This window comes from Myiozetetes cayanensis, unplaced genomic scaffold (assembly GCF_022539395.1).
Source record: "Myiozetetes cayanensis isolate MyiCay16 unplaced genomic scaffold, myiCay2020 scf2-11, whole genome shotgun sequence".
NCBI lineage: Eukaryota > Metazoa > Chordata > Aves > Passeriformes > Tyrannidae > Myiozetetes > Myiozetetes cayanensis.
Window position 1 is genome coordinate 50,490,104 of NW_026087411.1, and position 26,470 is coordinate 50,516,573.

General features: G+C 39.0%; 1 protein-coding gene across 2 annotated transcripts in view; it reads left to right on the forward strand.

Annotated features, from left to right (window-relative positions):
* MTHFD1L (methylenetetrahydrofolate dehydrogenase (NADP+ dependent) 1 like) overlaps window positions 1-26,470 on the forward strand; it is a 146,940-nt gene that overhangs the window by 81,824 nt on the left and 38,646 nt on the right. For both annotated transcript variants that reach the window (XM_050315394.1, XM_050315395.1), the window contains 6 exons: window positions 613-752; window positions 2,464-2,505; window positions 3,546-3,646; window positions 4,067-4,244; window positions 17,344-17,451; window positions 18,971-19,123. In XM_050315394.1, the coding sequence (XP_050171351.1) occupies window positions 613-752; window positions 2,464-2,505; window positions 3,546-3,646; window positions 4,067-4,244; window positions 17,344-17,451; window positions 18,971-19,123 (722 nt within the window). The remainder of the gene's footprint in view (window positions 1-612; window positions 753-2,463; window positions 2,506-3,545; window positions 3,647-4,066; window positions 4,245-17,343; window positions 17,452-18,970; window positions 19,124-26,470) is intronic.

Sequence of the window (26,470 nt, forward strand, 5' to 3'; positions counted from 1 at the left end):
TCTCTTGAGTCATGTTACATTCATGTGTGCCTTCTTTGGTGCGAAATCCCATTATTAAATTCACTGTTTAGCAGCATATTCAATACTGTGACTGTAACTGCTGGTTTGTGTCTATAATTAAACATTCTCTCCACAAAAGCAAGAGATGAACAGAAGTTCTGCAAACTTAGAAGAATTTGGGTCCAGTAGTTGTGATGAAAACACATCTTTAGTGAAATCGAAGGAGGATAAATAATATAGGAAAATCTTATATCTGTGAGAATTTGCAAACATTTCAAATGTAATTGCACAGAAACAGTGATTTTAGAGGACTAGATTTTTTTAAATACTTTGATTCAAACTAATTTAGATTGCTTGGATTTTTTTCCCCCCATGTGACTACTTTTGATGACATATTGTGCATATCAAGAATAAGAGAACTTATTTCTGAGTTGGGAATAGGTTTTTAATCAGACTCAGTAATGTAAATAGACCTCTATTTGAAAGTTCGTTCAAAACTGAATACTGGTGTATATTTAAGTGCACTGTATGCTAAAGGAGAAATATCCCCCAGTGTTTAAGCAAAAGCATGTTTAATGTGCGGTTTTGTTTTGTTTTTTTAATGTTTAACAGTAACTGAAGCTGGCTTTGGTGCTGACATTGGGATGGAGAAATTCTTCAACATCAAATGCAGAGCGTCTGGCTTGTTTCCCAGTGTGGTTGTACTTGTTGCTACAGTGAGGGCTTTGAAGATGCATGGAGGTGGGCCAAATGTAAGTTTTTGCACCTTTCTTGGAAAATAAAATTGTTGCTAATATTTGAAATAAGTAAAATATCTTGATTTAAGAAATATTTTGGGTAGCCTATGGGGCAGTATTTCGATAACCCTTCTGAGATACCTCGTTATATAGATATAAACTCTAAAGTTAATGCAGGAAAGGCACAAATGAAAGAAGAGGGATGAAAGAGCTCTGAAGAATTACTGTATCTTCCTGAGCTAGGAAAGTTTGTTCACATGAAAAAAAGCTATAAGAGATAAATTTCTATATTCTTTTTCCTGCCTTTTGAAATAGCATTATAAAGTGCACTGAAGTAGTCACAGGCTGGGAAATTTGGCAGCTGAGGAGGAATGAGAATGAATTTGGGTTGCAGTGTGTGAGTGGAAGTAGAGAACACTGTTAGTGAAGGTTTTGAGATTTCTTTCACGCCAGTAATGGATACCCATTACCCCTTCTGTCCTTTTATTTTGCTCAAGTTAATTTCCTCAGAGATGCTGAAGTAACTGATAAAATTTTGCAAATGTTTTCCTGGTATACCAAAAGTCACCATTGTATCATTTTTTGCTATTTAAGCCACAAAGAGACTTGTACCAATTACTGATTGTAGAAGTGCTCCTCAATCTATGCAGTCAGATCAGACTCTCCTAGCCAGCTCTGCTAGCCAAGTAGACAGACACTGAAATTAACTCCTGAAAACACTTTCATCTGCCCAGCAGCATGCTAGAGTGTGATGCTGCCAGGGAAACAGTCTCACTGGGTGAAAATACCAGAGCTGTTTCCACAGCCACAAAATTTTGGAATGCATGGTCTCCCTTACAGCAAAACATCTCTAAGAGTTAAAGCTGAGCTGTCCTTTTTCAGTCTTTCAGGTTGATATAATTACAGGACTTTCTGTCATTTTAGTCCACTTCTAATGCACCTTTTCTTTATTTTTAATTACATTCCTCCATTCCTTACAAAGCAAGCATATTGTCACATGTGCTACCATTCAATCTAGCAAAAATAGGACTTAAATATGTCTTAATAACTGTTTCTGTTTTTGTCTGAGTTGCATCTTTAGAAGTTTAAAGCTTTTGTTTGTTTACAAATGCAATGCATTCATCACAGAGGCATGTAGAGTACCAGATACTTTTACTGGGAGGTTAACTATAAAATGGACCAGTACTAGAGACAAAAGTGAGTAAGTCCAGTGCCTGGGATTGATGTATGTAGTCCTTGGAGACTCAATATAGTATCCTGGTGATACTCTTTGCATGTATACCTTTGTGCTTTCCAGCAAAGTAAATTACTTGCATGCAGTTCCTTGCCACAGGCAGCGATTACAGGACACTAAAAGATGATATTCCTCTTCTAGTCATCTGTGTTGCTGTTATTTCTTCAGCCAGCTGTTGGAGGTTGCTGTCCGTTGTCTTTGTACTGCTGGTGTCCTGTAACAACATGTAGAATGAAATCCAATTACCTCTCCTTTACTGTGTCTTTTGCAACTAGTTGCTGAGTCACTACCTGCATCTTGCTACCCAAATACAATAGGAAATGTTGGTATTCTTTGTGTACTGGTGAAATAAAACAGAAGCTGCAGACAGGCTATGGTGTTGTATGCAATGTATGTGTTAATTGGCAGTATAGAAAGTAGGCAGAAGTGCATTTCAGACTCTCTAGGGTTATGACAAGTGTCAATCCGTGATGATTTTTTTTATTATCCCAGGTAACTGCTGGTGCCCCCTTGAAGAAAGAATACACAGAAGAGGTAAGAGGATCGGTTTTAAAAATTAGGAGAGGCTTGTTTAAAGGAACAAAATAATGTGGTGTAGGGAGAATCAGAACTTCTTGTTCCTCTGGCTGGATAGCGTGCAGCTTCAAGTTTGACAGTAGCACGCTCTAATGCTGACATTCAGTGGACATCTTTAGTAGACACTGCCAACAAGTAAAGCCATCTCATCCTCCTTCAGCCCCATCCTCTTGGATGTGTTATTTGTGTGACTGCATGGTGGATTGTAGTGAGGAACTGAGCAAGCTGGAGAATAACCTTTTTTCTGTAGTTTTTCTGGGACCACTAAGTTTTCAGATTGATCAGCATACAGGCTTATCATAAAGAAGAAAGAGAGCAGAGTGATGTAGGTGTCAAAAACATTCAAAAACTAATGATAGCATAACCTGTTAATTAAACAGGTTGAATCTCTGTTTCGTGTTTGGGCTTGGATGTCATTCTTCAAACAAGTGTGAATTCTACTTGTTTGTTTTCTTCATCACTTCACTGTAGCCAGATTCTGGTCTTCTTCTTGTATGAAGCTAAGGATATGTGTTTTGTTACAATTAAGACAAGGTCTACAAAGTGTGAGGTGAAAGAATAAATAAGGAAATCCAGTAATGTGCTTTTATCTGGGAAATGTATGTATATATAGATTAAACTATGTATCTAATACGTCTGTATGTCAATCCCCACCCCACTACTGTAGCTTTGCAAACTTTGCAAGTAAGAGACTAACAGCTCTTTCACAATCATGACAAGCAATCAGTCATCAGCTGTACCATCTTCTGGTGTCCCAGAAGAGCACAGTGGTTTCATGTACAAACTTTGTACACTGCTAGTTGCTTAAATATGTCTGTTGCTTATTAGTTGAAATAAAAATTAATAAGGGCAAAAATTCTTTTGTCTGGAAGCTTTTCACTTACCTGCAGCTGTCATGATCAACACTGTTTTGTTCACTTTAACTTACGGAAAATTCTTTGGCTGGAGAAGACTTTATGTATGTTACCATTTCCATTAATTTTTATTTAATTGCACAGAACCTCCAGCTGGTAGCTGATGGCTGCTGTAATCTACAGAAACAAATTCAAATTACTCAGCTCTTTGGAGTTCCTGTTGTGGTTGCTCTAAACGTCTTCAAGTAAGTCTATTCTTTGATTACTCTTGTGAGTAAATACATAGTTCAAATTTCTCACTTTTCTTGGTTTTTAAATTAATGCATTTTGGCATAAAGAAAAGAAGCTATTTAAAAATTTTCCATTTTTCATCATGAATATAAAGATATTTAACTCCTTAGCTTGTTCTTAAGGTTTTAAAACCAACAAAAAGTATGTACTGTTATGGAACTGATAATCTTCCATGTTAATTAGCTATAATAGTTATGAAGACTTTTCTCTTAACATGTAAATACATATACTGTGTATAAATGCATTATGTATATGGCACAATTTCTGTATAGACTTGCTTTACTATTGCTGGTGGTGGAATAAGGCTAGGTTTATAAGGTTATAAAAGAGAACTAACTAAACAAAATAATGAGATGGAACTGTTTGCTTGGCAGAACTGACTCTCCTGCTGAGGTTGATCTTGTGTGTAAGATTGCAAAGCAGTCTGGAGCATTTGATGCTGTACCCTGCAATCACTGGTCAGCTGGTGGTAGAGGAGCAATACAATTAGCTCAAGCTGTGGAAAAGGCGGCCAATCAGAAAAACAGTTTCAAATATCTCTACAGCTTGGAGGTAAGAATTTTTTTTTTTTTTTTAAATGAAAGCATTCTGCATCAGAATCAGATTTAAAACAAGAAGAACATTGCAACAGTTATCGAATATACTTGGAAAGGAACTTTCTTTGGCTTAAAATCGCAGAAGCTGCAGAGAACAGTCTGTGGCTTGTCTAATGAGAGAGCAGGATACTTACTGGTAATGATTGTTGTTTAGTGCTCTGAATGTGATGGGTATTGCACCATGTTGTGGCTTCCTGAAGCGTTCACTCTCTGTATGAGAAGGATGTAACAGGTAGCATGTCCTCGCTCATCCTACATGTCTGCCCAGCCCAACCAAGGCAACACAGAGAAAAAGCACTGCCTTTAGCAGCACCTGCTTACACAACACAACTCTCAGATGAACCTGAAGAGCAGAGGTGACCCAGTCCTGTTCCTTCTCTCCTAATGATCAGATTGGAGTCTGCTAGTACAATATGGCACACACAATATGTGGGTCACTGCTGCTGTTGGCCTTAAATCCTCAGTCTGCTCAGGGACAGTTCCCAGTCCCCTTGCCTTGCTCCAGCTGATGGCACCAGAGTCCACAAGCCCCTGCGTTTCATGGCTCACTTGAGCTGCTGGCACTCAGACATTTCCTCCTACTCTCTAATGCTCGGACATACAGATCTAGAGCAGAGAGCACACCTGCACAGAAAGGAATAAGAAATTACATTTAGTGAGAATAGAGCATAGACTGTGGTCCTCGAGCAAAGAGCTCAGCTAGTCAGACTGTTGACAAGGCAGACACCTTTACACCCAACTGGCACCTTCTTCCTCATTTCACTCATTTTTTACCCCACACTTGTTCCTTTTTGATCCACCTTGATTGCTCCCTTTCCTCATCTTTGCTCCTTGTACTAAACAATCTTTCCACATTCCCATGATCCCCTTCAAAAATCGCATCATAAGGTTTACACCATCCCAAAATCCGCTTGTTCATACATCCCATAGAGTCATGTGCTGCTGTAGGCAATCACTTCCTTTCATTTACAAAGTTTTCTGATCAAAGAGTGTCCCCATTGACTCACCTTGGTGCATTTCACACCAAGGACAGTAGTCTCATCTTCCCCTTGGATAGGAAACAGGCAATTCAAAGTGCTCTACTTTTCACTGATTAGGTTTTTCCACCGATTACATTACTAGGGTTCCTCCACCTATCATTGTTCCTCTGATGCTTTCTGGGGCTTTTGTGTCTAATTTGCTTAGCCATTAGATAAACTAACAATTGATAGTGTGGTCCAAGTTTCAATCCTATGTCTGCCAGAGATAGTGACTCTTTTTTCCATGTCTTGGAGACTTTGTTATTTCAGTTGTCTTCAAGGTAACATCGCAGCATTGTGAGCTGTTAAGAGGAGTAGCTTGCAAAGAAGGGCTGCTTGGACTCCTGGAAGCTCCATGCTGGAGTACCACCGTGGTGGCAGAACATTTGGAGAGGGACATATTGCCAAAAAGGTTATACAAATGATTTCTCAGGACCTTCCTAGCTATCCAAAAGTGGGTGGGTTTAAATCTGGGCGACCAAACAGACTTCTCTGGCTCCAAGGCTTTGGAGCCAATTTGGCAAGGGCTGTCAGATTTCAGATCCTGTGCCTTAATTGACCGTACTGCTTAAGTTTCTTTAGAAAAGGTTTGAATGATATTTTTTGAAAAAGAACCTCAGTTTCATTCTTTTAAATGGCTGAAGGTTCGTGTTTTGAGTCTCCTCTCCAGGAAAAAGTTCAGCTTGAGGTGGATATGACCTACTGTTGTCTTTCATTCTCCCCTCTCCTTGATATGTACCCTGTATCTGTTGCACCCATTTTATTTCTTCTTTCCGTGTCCTCCGCTGTTTTTCAAAATGTCAGTAATCCAGACAACTCCTATCAATATTAACCAGTGCCTTGACAGAATAGAGGGAAATATGTTGGGAATATTAGTGCTGCTGCATCTACTCAAGGCATTTTGCCCATGCAACTTTTTTACAGCTAAAATATGAGCAATGTATCTTCCTTTCTAAGTTTGTCTCTTCTGAAGTGCTCTGGAAACTGAAGCTATCATCTTACGGGGCTTGCGTAATAACAGAGAGAAAAAAATTCTTTGAGAAATATATGCAATAGTTTTACCCACTGGACACTTATCTTACAGAGATAGCACATTAGCACTGGCCAAGTCACATCCTTAGGCTCTGATGTTACTCTATACTGTGTAGCTTATAATCTTGTGGTATGAATAAGTAAAAAGGATTGGTAAGGATGGACTCTAAGTCTAAAGAAAATGAGATTGGTTTCTACTTTTAATGTCTTTCCCAGGCACACCATTTCATGCTGTGTTGCATAAACAGCATGATCTTAAGCACAAAGGGAATGAATCACAACTTTACATCAACTTAATATCCCATAACTTCACAAAAGTATTATAATCCTCAAAAATATATTGAAGGGATTTTATAAAAACATATAAAGATTTTTAAATACTGTAAAGAAAGTAAATTCAGGCCAACAAAAACAGTAAAGTTCAGGCTTCTGTTTCATTCTTAATGTGAAAAGGATGGGGAATGAAGCAGTTGGAGTAGGAGAGTGAAACAGCAATGCTGTCACTTGTACAGTATGTAGGTCAATTGGTTACTAGGCTCACAGAGAAGTGAAGGAAAGCCACCTCACCCAAATGAGCCTGCCCAGATATTAATCAAGATTGTAATAAAATTTTTTTGGGGGGGGGTGACTTCTACTGTTCAAAGGGATGAAATTAAGAAATTTAAGAAAGATAAGAGGTAGTAAAGTAGGATTCAGGCAGATGATTTTCCCCTATCGTTTTGCCTAAAGGGGGTGTAAGTGAAAGGACATAATTCTATCCCTCATCTGACTGCTAGATTTGTCCAGTTACTTGAACACTATTATGTTCTGGTTGCCTCAAGTTTGATGGGATTTGAGCTGTGGTTGGCTTTTTTCTTGTTCAGAAGGTCAAAGAGGGGAAATACTCTGTATAAAACCACTACCATGTCATTCATATATCAGTCTGTCTTTATGAAATTACTCTTCCTTTTACTATGTCTCCATTTAATCCTCTGTCTGTGCACCTTGTTTTCATGTCTGGAAAACTAAATCAGAATTTGCTTCTAAAACTGGCTGTAATTAGAACAACTTCCAGCAGCACAGACCACTATAGCCAAAACAGGTTCATTCAATAATTTGATGTTTTGTTAAAAACCATCGCTCCGGCTTTAAAAAAAATCTTAAAGCCCCTATATGTAAAACTGATTTATATCCTTTTTAACTACTTAGAATAAAGTTTGCAATAAACTATGTTATTAGTATACAGTTAGAGATTTAATTACAGGATAGTCCAGGTGAAGTGTGCTCTCTTTGTTTTGCTTTTTTCCAAATGGCATGCATCTCTCCAGTGCTTGAGGTAATTTCCAAATGTATCTCTGCAAACAAAGGCTTCCTTGAAAGGTTTAATGTGTATAATGTGAGAAGAACAAGAAAGTATTTTCTAGATCTATTAAATACTGGTAAAAAGTTGAAGATTAGCTTTTTTAATTATTATTTCTGAATCCTGAGGTATGGTTATAGATTTATACCATTTTTGTGATATCCAACAGGCACTGAATGAGCAGTTTTAGACATTGGACACAACACAGTTGTGTCAGTTCAGAACTCAGGCTCTGCTAAGCTGTCCTGTTCAGTATCATAGCAAGCTAGTCTAATTGTAAGACTGTGCTAATTATATTCCTTGAAGCATCTGTTTTGGTCTGCTTAAGTTCCCTTGAGTTTAGCTCCATGACACAGTGTTCTATAGTCCCACTTTTAGATAGCTTTTCAGGTTCTCTTTATTTATTTCTCTAAGCAGGGAAACTAGCTTTTTCTTTTTTTTTTTTAATCAAGTGGCTGATGCTTGTAGTTTGTCTTTTTTTTTTTTTTTTGTCTTGATTCTAGCAAGGATTTGTTTGACGTGCTATTTGATGAACAAATATTTTTCAGGAGTTGAAATGAGAATAGAATACCTCATACATGTTTTTGAGAATCTGTATCTGTACCAGTGTAATTTCATGGATAGAGTACAAGATGTGACCTTTGACAAGTATAGACAGCACCGTTGCCACCATAGAAATGTAAGAAAATGACATAAACAGATACAGTGTGCCAGGAAATGCTTACAGTATTAGGAATTGCACAGGGTGAGGTGGGTAGTTCAGGAGCAAGGATGAGTTTTCATATGATAGACTCCAGAGTTTATAACATAGTTTAAAAGATTACTGGTAGTAATTGAAATAAATACTACAGTATTGTGTGGGTTTAATATGGATTTTTGTCCCCTCTGCACAATAACCGCTCTTAATTTACTCTTGAGTTGTTTTTCTTGCAGAGTATTTCCCTTCAGTGCTTGAAGGATGGGGTTTTTTTAAAGGCCTTGTGAACTCTCTATGAAATAATCTGTGGTGGTTATTTTAACATATATTCGTGCTACATATGGAAAATATCAAAATATCAACCCTCTTATCACTGTTGACTTCCCTTCTGGGTTCACTTTTCCTGAAGTATGGGTCTGTAAGTTGCAGCAGAAAGCTATTACTCAAAATAACATTGACTGACCCATTAAAAGTAAGTTTAGATAACTAGGGGGAGGAAAGGAGAGGATGGAAACATACGCATCCCATTCCCAAATTTCTCTGGCCACTCTTGGCCAGGGGTTGCTTGCCTGTTGAGTAACCTGCCTTCTTCCACTATCCTGGTCTTCTTTTTTCTCTTGCAGTGAACTCTCCCTTGACTTACAGGAGCCCTCCTCAAGCTGGGGCAGGAGACATAGGTCTGAAAGAAAGCAGGGATTAGGTTTTCAAGAGTCACATTGCCCCTTCCTGCAAGGCAGCTGTAATGCAGTGAGCTCAGGAGATAGAAAAGAAGAGAAGGATTAGCATATGGCACGAGGCACAATCAGCATATCTGGCTGGTCAACAAGTTAGCATTGTCCTCTTAAAAGAATGACACGGTAACCTGACAAGTATTATTGAAGAGCCTCAAATCACCTGATTTATGCTGCATTGGAAAGCTAAATTGAAGAGTGTAAAGGTCACAAATTGGAGGGAGGAAAAGGGCCTGTTTCAGTCTTCCGAGTTTGTCAGATGACACCTTTTTTTGACAGTGCTCTCTGCCTTTAGGTTATATCATGATAAATGAAAATACTTTCAGGTTATGCTGTGAAAGTTGATTGCACAACTATTTTGGATGAGTACAGTGTATTGCCTGGCCCGCCTGCAGAACAAAGGCGAGCTTTCTCAGCTTGGGGCCGTCCCCTGAGAATGAGGTTGAGTAGCTTCACTTCTCAGGGAGGCATTCAAGCAGTTAGCAACCTCAGCACTGGTGTTTTTCTTCCCCTGCTGGGAGCATAATAATAACTTGGGCAAATCTGGAGCATCTGAGCCCACAGTTTGGCTACCCCTGTGGGGTCAGCACAACCCTGCCTCGGTTGTGCTGTGGCAGTATGGTGTGGGCTCTCGCTTGTCTCATTTCTTCCAGTCTTCGCTTCAGCTGTCACAGACAATGGGTCACTCAGAGGGGTCTAAGGATAGCATTGAAACAGGGAAAGCTCTGCTGGGAGCTGTTCTCTGTTTGTTATTTTCTATTCCATCCTCTGGCCATGGCCTCCAATAGCAAGAATGAGGTGTGAGTAATGAAGGAGGAAGAGCCCTGTCAGTGGAGAAGAAGGCTCCTTGGTGTATGTACTAGGAGAGGAGGAGAGGCTCAAAGAGGAAGGCACAGTCAGGAAGAGCTCATGTGGGCCTGGGTTTGAGGATGCTGACCTCCTGGGGAATGACCTGAGGCACAGTGTTTCTCATCGTTTGTACACTTGTCATCTTTTCAATCCCAGTGATTGAATGGGCAGTTGGGGGGGGGCGGTGTCAGGGGTATTTTCTATTTCTTCCGCTGATACCACAAAGTCACTAAGCCATGAAAGCCATCCATCGTGTGTCTGCTGTCACATCAACCCCACACACTTCTGCTCATTTGCCTAGGAGGCAAATAACTTCTGTGTTTTTCTTATACAGCACAGAGTTCAATCACATGTGGACCTAATGGAAAGTCTTTAAGCATTACTGGGATAGGAATAAATAAAATTATGTATGCTCCTCACTGAAACTTTTCTTGATAATTGATGGAGATCATTTCTCATCTTGAAATGCAGGCTGTGTTGCCCTCCAGGGTAAGCTAATCTTTAAATTATTTCCCCCTCCCCTCTACTGCTAGTAAGCCATCTAGCAGTGAAGCCACATTAAAGAGGAATTCCATAGGGCTGTACCACCCACTCCTCCCACTCCTATCAAAGAGATTTTGGTGGCATCTGGACACTTCTTTCACTGAATTAGGTGCTCTAGGGTTGGAAGCTATCTTTCTTCCACTCTATCTCTTTGTTTGTGGATGTAGGCTCTTGACGGCACTGCACTTTTATGTTTGTTTTCATTATTTCCCTATTCTTCATGTAAAGCAATTTTCGTAGGCACAGCTGGGATTTCAGAGTTGGGGAAATGGAAAATAAATCTCTAAGGCCACAGGCTTAGGTGTTGATTCACAAACTGTTTAACTTAACTAAATATGCTTTTCCACAAATTAAAAAACAAACTCTTGTCCTGTGCCAACAAAGGAAGAGGAGTGCTAAAGACTTGGAAATCCTTTTGTCAGCCACAGATCTTCTGGAACCAGAATATACAGATACTTTAATAAATGTGGTTTTATTTTATCCAAGGGAAAAGCTAGAAGTAGGAGTTTGAATGTGCAGAGTCAGCTATTGTTTTAGCACTGCACTCTGTCACCCCACACAGCACCTTCAGCCATACTCCCATCATGTTTTCATTTGGCAGCTTCCCAAGAAGAGGAGCGAGTGATGTCTGCATACTGTTTCACTTAGCCAGCCAGTGATTCTTCTTTATTGCTTTCAGTGAATGTGCAAGTTAAAATGTAAAAACAAAAATGCCACAGCCTTGAATTTTGAATTATTTTAAGAATTTCTGTTAAAACATAAGCAGCATAGTAACAATAAGCCCAGAGGTTGTTACCTTATAATTAAACTAGTGATCTCATAATTAAAAATAGGCAGTGAGACTAAAGTGAATTAAAGAATCTGAAGCATGTATAAGTTAGAAGTGAATAGTGCTATTGTATATTCTCTGCTTTAAAAACATTTTTTTCCAACAGATTCTTAAGTTTTGTCAGAGAATATAGTAGTTTTAAATATTTATGTTGTGTAAATGTGAAGACATCCTTTCGGACAGTGCTACACACATGGGCATTCACCTACAGTATTCCATTTAAACTAGTGCTTCTCATAGTAGTGTGGCTTAGCTGCAACCTAGTGGAATGTAGTATGACTGGGGACTTATTGCTATTGTCTCTGGCTTTTCAGAGATGTTTTCTGTTGGACTCTTTTGGTGAGGAAGTCAGGGGGAAATGTTTAAAAGCAGAAGAAATGAAGGAGGAAGGGAACAGGGGTTGTTTTCAACAGTCACAGGGATTGGCTATGGGGAGTTGAAAAAATTCCTTCCTTTTCCAGTAACCAAAGAGCTTAAAAAGTCAGGTGTCCAAATTAGGATGCAAAAGATGGGAATCTGAGCACAGTCCCAGACCAGATCCTTGCTAATTTGCATGTTTTGTTTCACTTAATACTTGGCAACAAGATTGATTTTAGGAATCCCAGCCAAGCTGTGTGTCCCTGCCCCAACCTGTTCTTTCTGCTAGTACCTTTCAGGGATAAGATTTGAACAGTTTTAGCAATTCTTCCTGCCTTATACTGGCTTTACCTTTACAGTAAATTGGATATGTGAACTGATATGGGATGCAATAGGTATTTTTTCCTACGTTGTGTTTTAGACTGCATTACTTTCTCTGGTATGTGCAGCTGCACAGGCAGTGGTGCTGCCCTCACAGTTGCACAGGCATGTGGATGAGTGTGAGCAGCAGAGGAAAGGAAGGTGATGGAGGGTCTATGGAAGCTGGTCTGCTGTCCATGGAAGCCCTATGTGGAAAATTGATCATCTGAAGTCTGCTGTTATAGCTGATGTAAGAGATGGAGAGTGAAGGTAATATGAGGAAAGGCTATCAGAAATTAAACACTGTTAAATTACATTTTGGTAAAAACCTTGCTGTTGATAGTTTTAGGAGAAAGAAGATTGCGTAATAAATGGCACCAATTTGCACTAAGATCATGTCTTGCAAGTGAGATGGACTGGAAGTAGCAGTATGGCTAGATGACAACACTGGTATGATTTCATCTTAGATAATCAATTCAGTCTTGGGAATTACAGGCTCTCCTCTTTATCAGTGCTGATTATGTGGATCAATCATTCTCTGTCAAGTAGTGAAATATGCAGCTGCACAGATACTGTTTTTGTGAAAGCAGTTTCTGCACTTCTGCTTTAGCACTTAGCCACAGAGAAAATCCTGTTCATGGTGTGGGTGCTTGTGCTTGCCTCAGAAGCATATGGCTTTGGTAACTAAATATGTGAGATTTCAGAAATACACATTGTCTCTAGCAGGGCTGATGAGATTGGTTGTTACTGAGAGGAATCTCAAAGCTACTGAATTGTCAGCAGATATTTCTACCGTGTGGCCCTGTAGCACCTTCTCATGGTCAGTGTAAATTTACATTCAGTATTTTATGTTACCATTTTCTTTAGAAGCTAAAATTGAATTTTGAATGAATTCTCTGAAAGTGCCATAACTCCTTCAGCATTAGTACTAATAGATAGTTGCATATCTATAAAAGTCAGGTTTTATCTAAATCCATACTGTCTGTTGTCTATCTGTCAACTGTTCTTCGCCTAAATGTACTTAGTTGTCTAACATTCACAACCTTACATCAGGGAAATGAGAAGAGGAGTAGCTTTTATTGCTGATTCTAAATCTCTCATGCTTTTGACACTCTGGATATTTTATAAATTTCATTCTCACCCTAGCTGTCCAGGTAGCACAGGGGCTGTGGAATTAGTTGTTCATATTGGTGCATGACACTCACCATTCAGATGAGACTTTTCACCCTCCTTTCATTAAGGTTGTTTTACTGATGGCCTGCAAATAGGTGCATCAGTGTAGATAAGCATTGGAATTTGCAAGTGGGAATGAACAAGTGGTTCAGGAATTTCATAGGCCATTGTAGAAAATTCTCAGATTCTCAGACAAAAAAAAAGTGAGAGACTGATGTCCTGGTTCCAGCCAGGACAGGCTTAATTTTTGCAGTAGTAGGAGGGGGCATGGCTAGGAGCCAGAGGTTATTCTATTCCTCCTCACATATTACAGGGATGGGGGAAAGGTAATCTCTTCTGGCAGAAGGGGTTGCAGTCTGGTTGAGTAAATGTGGCAGAGGGAACTGTCCAGGGAGTTTTTTCTGTGTGAATCATTTTTTTTCCTTGTACCCTCTGTCATTAGTATTGTTACTGATTGTTCTTATCTCATTGCTGTTTCTGTTTGTTTTCTTATTTAATGGCTGTTTGCCAGTAAGTCGTTTTATCTCAACCCATGATCTTTGCATTTTGTGTCTCCAATTCTGTTCTCCATGCCACTGCAGCAGGGAGAGGGCAAGGAAAGCAGGAGGAACAAGAGAGAGCGGTGTCTGGTTTGGAGAGTCTCGGTGGGGGCACTGAATTGGGGAGTACCACTCCTAAACCGTGACAAATGTGAAATTATTCTTTCTTTTAAGTATCTGAGATATGTGGTCTGTGCTGGCAGATATTTGACCAAAGTATGTGAGGTACAAATAGGTAGCTCACATGATTTACATTTTTTTCTAGATGAGTCTGGCATCAGGTGGAGCAAAAATCAAGCTTAAAATCCCTTAATTATTTAGTTACTTGTGCAATATCCCTCTATTTTTCAGCCCCTTCGACTTCAATGAAACACTTTTCCATGTGAATTTGCGTTGTTAGTACATGTGGTGGATGCCTTTGCCCATCAGTGAGAGTATTTTGATACTGAAGTGTTAAATAATCAAGTTTCATTGAAAACCTAAAGCTAAACTTGCCTTTAAAGACCAGATAAGAAAAAGTAAGAACTATTCCTGCAAGTATCTTGTAAATATCCAGGCGTCTGCTATGGCATATATGTAAAATGTCTCTTGAATTAGTAGAACTTCTTTTCTGATAAATACCATTATGTCACTTCCAAGCAAAATTATTTTTATTTCTCACGTAGAGCACGAAGTGTCTTTTCTTTGGAAAACACTTATTTAAATTGAAGTTTCTCAGCAGTATTACTTGATAACTGAAACACAGGAAACCTTTTAGCTTGAAATGCCCTGTTACACTGTGATTCTAAATAGATAATGCTTTAAAACTTCCACTAAATGCTAGGAAACAGGTGGATCCTTAGCATGGTGTAGTGTACTCCTTTCCCTACTCCTGAAACTTCAGGAAGGAAGCATGTCTGAGAGTGTGCATGTACATGGGCTGTGTTAATGTGTATTGTGCATCTGTGCCTCCCTGCTGGTTTCTATCTGAATTTGGCTCAGCCAGGACTCATCTTTCTTGTGTTGTGAGATTAAATGGGCTCAGACTCTCCCCTGACACCACACACAGTGCCTCACCTGCTTGTATGTGCATGCCTTGCAAATACACATGACATGACAGTCTCAGAAAACCACTTGAGTTTGCTATTCACACTCCTACAAATCCTTCCCCAGTGGTGAGTCTTCTGAGGTTACATTTGCAAAATTTGAGATGTGGGTACTGACCTGAAAAGTATTTGAAATTCTGGTTTAAAAACAAAACAAACAAACAAACAAAAAACCCTCAAACACCAATAAGCAAACCATAAATCCATAGGGATCCTATTTGACTGTCCAGCTCAAACTCAGACTCAACCATGCAAGACACTGCACACATCATGGGAGGAACAGGATGCCACCACTGTCATTAAAGCAGTCTCTTCTGATGCTAGCCAGAGCCCTGCTGGGTTTTGTTTGGGAAATACAGCTATGGTCATTGGAAGGGGGCTGAAGGTACAGTAATTATACTGCTGTCAAATTAGTTTGAAATATTTTGACACAAATGCAAGTTGAATCTAAATGTACATCTCCATCTCGGTGAATTTACTGAGTTTTAAGCAGAAGGCTGTTAGTTTTGATGCTGGCCTACTGACAACAGGGAATGGAATGCCTTTTGCCTTTCCATTTGCCATTGCTGTTAGTCCTTGACTGCAAGCAAACAGCACCCAAAAGGCAAATTAACAGAGATGTTTTGCATTTGTCCCACTGTGTTTAAAACTGCCATGGATATGAATGTATTTAGTAATGACCCTGAGAGGAGTTTTCATCTCATGATGGCTATCCATGACACTAAGTATTTCACTGAACTTACTGCTGCCAGGAATTATATCCATGCCCTTTGCAATGCATTATCTCCAATTCTGATTAGTTTTTTTTTTTTGCACTGGTTGGATTCCTGTAAAAAGCCTGAAGTGGAATAATGTGACGTTATTCCACCCAATTAAGGTGCAATATCACATAGTGAGCACATTCAGAAAGTGACCTGTGGAACTTGTTTAAATCTCTCTTTGAAATTTCAAATCTGAGGGGGGATTTTATTTGAGCCTTAGTAGCTTTTAACTGCCTTACATTTAAGCTACTTGAAGGTCTGGTGAGTTTCTTCTCTTGTGATGTCTCTGTTATTGGAGTTCTTTATTAATATAAAATTTAATTTTTCTAAAATTCAATCATAAATACAAAAAAGATTGATCTGACACAAACCCTTCAACTGGTTTATCTTTGCAGAAAAACCATTACTTCTAGACAGGCATTGCAAAAATGTGATTAGCTGTGGAATTTCCTATAAATGCAGCAGATAAAGTTCATTATTCACAAATTAAACTCTTGCCTGTTTTAGAATAAAATGAAATACTTCTATTCTGATGCTTCTTGTATTGTTTGAGATTACCAAGTCTTCTTCCTCAAGTGGTATCTCTTTAGATTTTTGTTCAGCACTTCTTCCACATGTGTTCTTAATTGAATATGCTAGACTTCAGATCACTGATGGCATATTCCCTGGAGTATTGCACACATCCCTGGCCATCTGTAGTCAGCACTGAAATAGCTGAACTGGGGGTATGATCCTTCCTCCATCATCCTGTTCCTATTGAAAGAAGTCAAAGACGATGGCTGGTGTAAAATAGGCTATAGGGTTCACAGTTGCTGTCTCCAAAGTCATTCAAAACAAAAGGAGAGAGAAAGAGGAGAGAGTTGTTTACTCTAAATACACAAAAATGATGGCATGAAAAGTAAACGCCTGACCTGACCACAACAAACTGTTTGCTGAAAATCTGTTAAAGGATTTTTAACAGACTGAATATGAGAGCCTTCAAAGAGAAACCACGAGGCAGAACATGTGTTCAGTTTGAGCTGAATAACGATATGAATACTCTTGGAGACTGGGATTGAACTTAGTGACTTGAGGTTTCAAAGTGAATCCTAGAATACTTTCATATTCTTTTTTTTTTTCTTTCCTTTAAGTGTCCAAAGTGCTGTACGATATCAAAGCTACAATTCAAAATATGCATGTTAGGAATGAAAGGAGGTGAGAATAACAACAAATTTAAAAAAAAAAATCACAATCAAAGAAGCAGTGATGGGTCAGGAATTTTCTGCTACAATTGCTCACTTCTCAGAGGAACCTTCCCTGGCTGCCTACTATCTCATCTTGTCCACTCATTGTATAGGTTATCTTTATTCTGTAATTAATTTTTTTTGTGTAGGGATCCCTATTAACCCAGTAGAGCTTGTTTCCTCCTATCTGCAGAGAGGGTTAGCTCTTGGTTCTTAAAACTGCATGGCAGTAATTTTCTCCCCCAACTGTAGGCAGGGGTATAAGCTCATGTTGTCAACTCTGTAATGTACAAATTGTGCAGCTTCTAAATGACAGAGCAGCTGAAATTGTGGTTGTAATTCATGTACATGTAGCTGAGTATCGTATCCATCACCATCGCCCTTTGCTTTGTTTCATGCTTTAGGCAGCCTGTTAAACAAGGACAAATCTACATGAGAGATTCAGATGTCTCACACAGCAAACAAGATCCTAGTTTCTCTTGGCTAATGTTCATCCTTACGTTTCCTTGTCTCTGCAGCTTCCCATTGTTGAGAAAATAAGGATCATTGCTCAGAAGGTGTATGGAGCTCAGGATATAGAGTTGTCTCCTGTTGCGCAGTCACAAGTTGATCGTTACACCCGGCAGGTAAGAACACCAGTGAATTATGCTGTCAGGAATCTGCTGGATGAGAGTCTTAGGAAACCTCAGAGTGTAAAGTGTTCTCAGATTGGAGTGTTAAATCGAGATTTGCTAAAAGGCATGATACCAATGATACTAGACTGTGGAGGTCAGTATGTATTGGCTTAGATTAGATAGAACAGAATGGTTTTAACCTTGAAAGCTATCTCCTGTGATAGATGTGTTCAGAATACTTCTGAGATTGCTCATGAAACCATACTTTCTATGCAGTGTGATAATTTTGGGTTACTATCTTAAATGTGACAACTGCACATCTGCAGAATTTGCAGCTAGCATATGAGTGTTAATTTGTACCTGAAAAAAAGAGTTTGCAAACACAGAAAGACCTGTGAACAGCTATGCACATTAGTAACAAAGCTCCCAATACTTGTAAAATCTTTTACTTTCTTTCTGTTCATATTGTTTTCAAGGAGTTATGAATACTGGAAGGTGAAACAGATTTCTGATCCTAATGCATGTGGGAGTGGGCTTTGTATCAGTTTGAAAAGTTCTGAAACCATGTGGAGAGGTGAATGTGTTTTCTGTAGTGGAATGGCTTCTGAACATAAAGTTGGCTGGAGCCTTTCTGTCAGAAAGTAGGAACTATGACTGATGTGTCATGAAAAAATTCCTGAGTATGCTTCAGCAGCTTGGTCAGACAGGCAGAAGTGTAGCCATCTTCCCTGTAATGCAAACTTCCTGAGAATTAATTTGATTTTTCTAGATCAAAAAGAAAATTATTAATGTACTTAAAGCAAAATAATCCATTTCTTTATGTTTTCCTGATGTGATTCTCTAATCCATATTTTACTCTAAATGCTAGTAGTATTAGGAAATATTTTCACAATGTCATTAAAGGATTGTCAGCACTGGGCTGCAGTCAATTCCCTGCAGTGCCTCCTCTTCTTCTGGCCTTGTGAATTGGCCCTGTTTGTCAAGGAATTGAACAGATGAGGGGAAAATGCCTGGCTCAAGATTAATCAATGGGGGTAGCTGCTGAGGGCGTTTCTCTGATTTTCTCCAACGTTTTCAGAAACTACTTCAGACTCTGAATCCTGGACTTTGGCCTCAAGTAGGTGTCTAAGTAGGTCATTAGAGGCCAGAGGTAACTGCTGTACTGGAGTTTTATTAAGTTGGCGTAGGCTTCGTGTTCAGTGTGGTACCTGTTGTGCACCCTTTCTGAAAACAGCACACTTTAGCTGGTGCACAGGCAACTTCTGCACCTAACTCTAGACTGAGAATGCACTCCAGAAGCTGGGTATCCCTACAGCCAAGTCTCTGGAGATAGAGGCCTGAGCTGAACGAGAATAGCATATGAAATACAGTATTCAGTCCGTTTCTGAAATATTATCTGTTATGAAGCTGAGGTTAACTGTTGCTATGTGGATTTTAGGGTTTCGAGAAGATTCTGATAACAAAACAAAAACATAATGTGTCTTTACTGTAATTTTTAAAATGTTTTTATTTTCTATCCCTCTTTTGTTAGGGATTTGGAAATCTTCCCATTTGTATGGCAAAAACTCACCTATCCCTCTCCCATCAGCCTGAGAGGAAGGGTGTTCCCACCGGTTTCATTTTGCCGATTAGCGATGTACGAGCCAGTATTGGAGCTGGATTCATCTACCCTTTGGTAGGAACGGTGAGTGCAAAGTATTCAGCTTGATCACTCCCCTTTGACCCAGCTTGACAGGGAAGTGCATTTCCTGTTTGCTACTAAAAATAACATGTAGAATCAGGTGAGTTCTTGTTTTTGTATAATAATCTTATCCTCAAACTTACTATAGCTCTATGTTGATAGTAAAAGAGAATTAGGAAAATGTAATATCAGAGAAGAGCTTCAACTGTAGGCTCTGAGAGAATGGCTCTTGTTGTTGTTTCTGTTTCTGTTTTTCGGCTAGTCTGGGATACTTATGCACGCTAATGCTGCATAAAAAGGAATTTACATGTCCTTTGCCTTTTCTTATTCAAATTACAGCCCATAAGTAACTAGTTTAATGATTTTATTCTAAATGTTAGATCTTTTCATTTGTCATTACAAACCATTGTAATCTATTTAGAGGAAACGAATTGTGTTGGGGAACAGTATATGATTAAAATGATTGATTTTCAGCTGATGAGCCTGATCTATTTGCAGTGAATATCACTACTGGTTCTGTAAAACTAAGTTATGGTGGGAAGGGGTAGCTTTGTAAATGCAGAAGTAGTAGCACACTCTCTTCCTTTTTTAGAAATTTAAACAATGGCTTGATGGCATCAGGCTAAAAAGAGACAATTGTCATACTTTCTACCTACATGTCCTTAAAAGTACAGACTCAGATTAGAAAGCTCCTGATACTTTCTTCCCTAACAGGGTTTATCAAAATAGCTGAGAAGTTAGTTAGCTCATGCTTATTGCCAACCAGGCACGTCTTAATCCAAACAGCCGTTGAACTGCAGCTGACATCTCATAGCTAGAGTTATTACTAATATGTAGCTGATTCATGGGATGGTGCTAGAGGAGGGATGCAAAAGGCATTGCATTTCCGGAAAGAGTACTCTCCCAATGTTATCTCATCTTCCCAGAGCATGGCCTGATTTCCTTGTGTAGCGGTACACTTACGAAAGGTTGAAAGTTTCTAATCTATTGTTTTGAATTCCCTCTGAAACAATCAAGTGTTTGAAACAAGGAAGGAAGTACTTTCTGACCAGGAGGGTTCCTGGAGTTCAGGAAACTGTGTCACTTTAACTCACTGGACTTGGGGATATGCTTTCCTTCTGCATGACCACATTATGCACATCCACCAGAAGCAGAGTGCAGCTGTGTATTTGAATTGTGTAAGACCAAATTCCTGTTACTGGTGACAGGATAAAATTTGTCAGAACTTCTAGTATCTCCTTCGTGGCCTGGGTTCAAGTTTGCACTGTAAGATGTGTGTCATGAAGTTGTGAGAAGGAGCGCATGTGAATAATAGGCAGCAACTAATTCAAATCCATGAAGGAGCTATTCTGTAGGATGTCAGAGTGAAATGTTCTTGGGTCGAGCCTTCTGAATGAGTCACACTCTGCATGCTTCACTGCAAACTAGCTGCAGTTCAGTGTCATAAATCCATAGAAACTGTCTGTAGGAACAGTATAGACCAAACAAGTTCAAGGATTACCTCTCATTTTCTGTTTACGCCTAGAACCAAAAAATAGAGTTCTTATGAAGGACATTTTATATATGGGATTTCTAACTGGAGGAGGTTGTAAAACATATATCCAAGTTAGTTAGGCTGACTTCGGCGAGAGGCAGTGTTAGCCATGGAACTTCTCCTGTATCCTGCACTGGGTACGCAGTATACTCTCAGTGTTATGTGTTCCAAGAGAGTTTGTAGGTAGAGGTACTGTATGACCATAAGATCCCCAAGAGCTAAAAATGTGCATAGATAGACATCGATCATTGGCTGTTTGGAAAACATTGCTAATGCTCAGGAATGTAGGACAGAACACTTCTTGGAACTATCACAATTGCTACAAATAGGGATGAATGAATGAATTAATTAATATGAATATATTCCTAACATCCTTACCATTCAATTCCTTCTTTAGAATTAAATTTATGGCAAGAGGCTCAACTTGCTAACTTTCAGAACTGAGAGTTGTGAACATCATGAAACAAACTCTGGTAATATAATTGTACCACTACTTTTGAGATCACTTTTCTGATTTCCCACCTTCAGATTTATTGCGTGCGTTGTTGTCAGCAACTAAGTCTTAGGGTTAATGTTGCTTTTTAAGTTGTACAAGAAGGAATATTTTTGATGTCAGCTTTCAAAACTGAGAGCCTTCCTTTGACAATTCTCTTACTAATAAAGCTATCTGTAAATGTCTGCTAGAACAAAGCAAATATAAAAGGGCATGTCCTGAAGGCTTAAAGTGACTGGAAGTCAGATGCTATGAGTAGAGGGATTACAGATATCCTGGTGACAGCATATGGTGAAAGCATCCAGTCATGACGGTGGATTAGATTTCTTTGTACAGGGAAAAAAGGAGAAGCATATATTTTTTTCCTTTGATTACTTGCTAATTGTATTAATGGAAGAGGTTCCTTAATACCTAAGCTGCTTAGAACCTTCTTACTGCCAAGACCTTTATAATGGCAGGAAAAATGGTGTTTTTTTTCATTAAAGTTGTAGTGATAATTCTGATGCTAATTAAATGTCAAACTCAATTCTCAAAGCATAATTTTACTGCATGAGCTTCTCACACTCTAACCTAGCGGAATTTGTCATTAAAGTGGGTTGTTAGAATTCTGCTCCTATTTATTTGGGAAGAGCATTACAAATGAGAGAAATAAGTACAGCTGAAAGATAATAAACTATCTGCAGTAACTAGCATTTGTAGTTTTACCTTGTCACTAGCACATATAAAGTAATGAGATTTGTATTTACCCCAGCACTCATAGGCAGTGATTTTATTTTTTCAAAACTAGATATTTAACATGTTGTCTTCATATTCTCTAAGCAATATTTGATTTGTGTTATGGTTGGCTCCAGTTCCCTTACAGCATGGAAGTCTTTCCAGGAAAAATGAGCTGAGCCTTATCGGAGGAAATCAGCAGTGAAACAAGAGGTGTATTTAATTAACACTGGCACAGCTTTTATCCAAGTTCTCTGCGGCCATGACCCAGAGAGCTACATCACTCTCACAGGTGGACTGTTGATATCATTGCTTGGCTTAACAGAGTGATGGCAGGAAAGCTGCTGGAGTATATGTAGGAAACCAGTGAGGTCATTCACTAGCAATGCTTGGGTGGAGAATTATTAGATTTTTGTAGTATGTGTGTTTCTCTCCACCCCCACCCAAAAAGCCATAGCAATTTGGTGCTTTCTCACATTCAGCCATGTTTCTATTGTTCTCTTTCATGTGAGTTGCAAGAATGCAGGAAGGTCATAGAAGTAAAACCTGTTGTCTTTTGCCTGCGTGAAGTGATGCTACAAAATCACTGGTGGAGGTAATAAATCTGTGTTTAAATCACTGTGAGATTTTTAAATAAGTGCTACACTTTTCCAGCTGTGCACTTTCAGTTTAATGGGTTAAAATTACAGGCCAGGTCTCTTTGAAAATATGTGGAGCTTTTTGGAGCTTCCGAATTCTCACAATGAACTGACATCCTTCAGATATCAACATATCTGAAGACAGGTCAGTCTGTTACAGAAATACTTTTCTCCCCATACAGAAAGAAGTTCAAGTCTCTGGAACTAGTTCTGGAACCATATCCTTTGGGAAGGAACTCCTGGGGTGACCCAGTGTAGTTAGAAATCAGTGTATGGGAACAGTAAAGCCCTGATTCACTTGTGGGTGAGAGCCAGGACTGTCCTGCCAAACTATTACCTGAATATTGTGAAAGGGAGAAGACCTGGAATGTAAATATTTGTATAAATACTTTCAGAAGGAAAATATTGTTGCCTGTTGAATAAATTTCTTCTTTCTTGGTTATTAAGAGCTTAAAAAGTTTTGAGAGTTTCTACTGAACATAAGATGGAGTCTAGGCCACCTGAAGTGAAATTGCAATTTTCCAGTGCTGCATGAGGCCCAGATTGTCTCCAAACTGTCATTTTGTCACGTCTCTCAGGTGCTTTTATTGGACAGATGAATAGTTATTGGTGAATTGCCCAAATCATCCTGATGATCTTTGTAACACAGGGTGATGTTTCAGAAACATAACTGATGGTGACGTTTATATTTGCCTTGTAAAGCATTTAGCTTACAATTCAATGTTATATTGTTTACAAAGGAGTAATGCTCTGCTAGGTATTCTGATCTCTCTCAGTCCAAAAAATGTGCCTGGTGATGTGGCATATGGCACCTGCCTTTGGTATTGTATAGTTGCTGTGTTGTAGCAGTGCTCAGACCAGATAGTTTAAAAACTAGGTGTTCACAGTCTCTGCAGGCTGGTTTTGAGTTAATTGCAATAAGTGTGTAAGCAGTAAGAAAAAAAGGAAAGCCATGAAGTTAAACTCACACAGAAAAGTAGTTAACAATTGTTTAGCTCAAAATTGAAAAAATGGTAACAGGAAAAGAAAAGCCCACACTATCTTCCGTTAGATGATGTGCCCTAGTATTTCATGGAATCAACTGGGTTGGAAAAGACCTCTGAGATCATCAAGTCCAGCCTATGACCTAACACCACCATGTCAGCTAGACCATGGCACTAAGTGCCACGTCTAGTCTTTCCTTAAACATCTCCAGGGACTGTGACTCTACCACCTCCCTGGGCAGCCAGTCCCTCTTTCTGTGAAGAAATTCTTCCTAATGTCCAACTTGAACCTCCCCTGGCGCAGCTTAAGATTGTGTCCTCTTGTCCTGTTGCTAGTATGGGAGAAGAGATAAACCCACACCTGGCTACAACCTCATTAATGATAGTTTATTACATTTCTTATTACAGTAGGTATAATCCTTCTTGGGAAGGAAGAAGGGAGGTTTTCTGAAGTACAACAGGGTGCATCGTTCCTGTACAATGACTGAGTATGCACATGTGGAAATGCTGAATGATGTTACACTTTGGTGGAAGGCTGATAAATTATTCAGGGTAGGGTTGATGGGCCTGTGGTGACCAGATAGGTGAGATCAGTGGCTGGAAGTGAACATGAGGACAGTCAACTTCAGTTTGTTGTGTTTAAAAGCTAAAGGCTGAGAGATGGTTAGTGTAATAACAGGAAATCCACTGGTGGTCCTTTGTGGATTGCCTGATGTGGTTGCGATGGTATTGGATTGGCCGGAGAGGCTCTCTGTAGATGAGGCAAAAATAGCCCTAAGAGAACGATATAGCTGAAGAGATGAGGATAAAGTTGTAGATGATAATGGAAAGTGGTGTGTGGCAGCCTTTGAAAACGTCCCAGGTGTGAGGACTATGAGGCAGTTAAGGATGGCCATTTGTGCTGAGAAGATGGGAATAGAAGATTGAGGAAAGGATTGGAAAGATGGGATTGGCTAGAAAGGAAAATAAGTTAAACTGAAAGTTATACCAATGAGAGGAGATACCTGTGAAATTATTTGAAGACACATCCAAGATGTGTATGGAGAAGTGGAAGAGGGCACTGAAGTAAAAGCCATGAAGGTAAAAGAAATTTGAAGATGTTCCAAAAGCATTAGTTAAAACAATGACATGACATAAGATCTGGCCAGGAAGAAGCCGTGGGTGTAATGGATGTAGTTAGTTACAGGAGAGCAGAACATGCCTTGCTGATGACTAAGGATTTTTTTTAAATCGAAGAGAAAAAGAGTAGAGTTTAACTGTTTTGAAAATATTATTATCTTTTTTGTAACTTTTGAAAGTGCATAGGAAAGAATTTATTTAATGATAGAAACTTCCATGTGGTCTGTGCATTTGCTGTTTACATTATGTATTTTAAACTGATTTGGATAAGCCAGTGCTTGGTGGAAATACAGAGTAAATATACTTTGCTTCAGATCATTGTACTTCCATGCCATAGCTGTGATGCAGACATATGGTAAAATGCCCTCTTACCTGAACCAACACCCAGAAAAAAAAAAAAATAAACCAGTCTCTCTTCTTCCTCTGACGTTTAGAAATATCTTGGCAGATAATGGAGGCAAGGCATTTACTTAGAGTCTTTATAGTTCAAGCTGTCTCTCCTGACTGCTGTTTATTATGATGTTGGTTAAATAATGCTTACTAACAATGTACCATATATTGCCTTTTCTGAATGAAAGGCCAGGTCCCATTGCTGGCCGTGTCAGCAAAATTAATTTGCAGCTTATTACTGCTTTCTTCAACCTAACCCTACATTCCTTTAAGGGCCAGCACTTTTAGTTAAAGAGCTGAATTAATGGCTTTGCTTTGTTCTCTGTTTAGAAGAAAAAAGAACTTTGGAGTTGTGTGTGTTATTTCAGCAAACTGAATAGTTGAAGGAAAAGTTGTTGTTTTGAGACAGGATGAAATCATTAGACTACATATAACAGAAGAAAATAGACCCTGTGGTTTGGTTAGCTGTTTAATGTTTTGATTAGATGAGATTTTTTTCTTACTACAACCTCCATTATAAGCAATTTCAGTATGACTCTTGTAAAATTATTCCTTTGTATCCAGAGTGTCCATGTTATTTTCCCATCTTACCATATTTTAAGCCTTGTCAGAGAAGACTTTTTTTTCTATGCAAATGTTTAAACTTGGCACTAAACAAAATTAACTTTTTAGTGACAAAAGTGTACCTAGTGTATTTCTTGTGTCAGTCAGGTTTCCTGAGTCATCTTTTCTAAATATATTTATTTTAAAGACATCTATAGAAATTTAACATTATGTTCAAGCTCTCAGACATGTCACTGTTAACTTAAAATAGTTTATCTAAATAGATCCCTTAAAATAGGTGCTTGTTTACAAGTACAAAAAGTAACTTTCAAGTTTCACTTTAGTCAGAAAAAGTATCAGGCTGATACCCTAAAAATGCATTTTGATAGCCTCCCACCCCTTGTGGGAATTTTCCCCTACCCTCCTTTGCTTTGCCTGTAAAGGGGCAGAGGACATGGTTAACCACGCTTTCTCCATGAAAGATATGGTGGGTTAGAGCTGCTGCAAAGGAATTTCTCCGACTGGTATGCCTAGATCACAAGTGCTTGAGCACATGTTTTCAGTTAAGATTAGCTGACTTGACACATCAGCTCAGGCAGTATGGATTCATTGATCAAGGGTAGTGCCTGGCTAGTGCGGACAAGTTTAAGCGATGCTGGAACAAGGATAACTCATTATGCTCTGAAACAGTTTTCTCCAGCGTGATTGTTAATGTCTTGCCCTCATCAGACCTGAGAAGTTGTATGTAATGAACTCAGTGCAGCTGTCTCAGGCTTGCAGATGCTGTTAGTTGTAGAGAAATAAAACGTGAATCACCTGTAGTGTGCGTGTAGCCAAAGGGGGCACCTCTATGAAAGCATCCTGTGCTTAAGGCTTTAGAGAATCTGGGAGTCATTAAGATCCTTGCTGTCTGCTCCAGTGAGACCTAACTGTGAT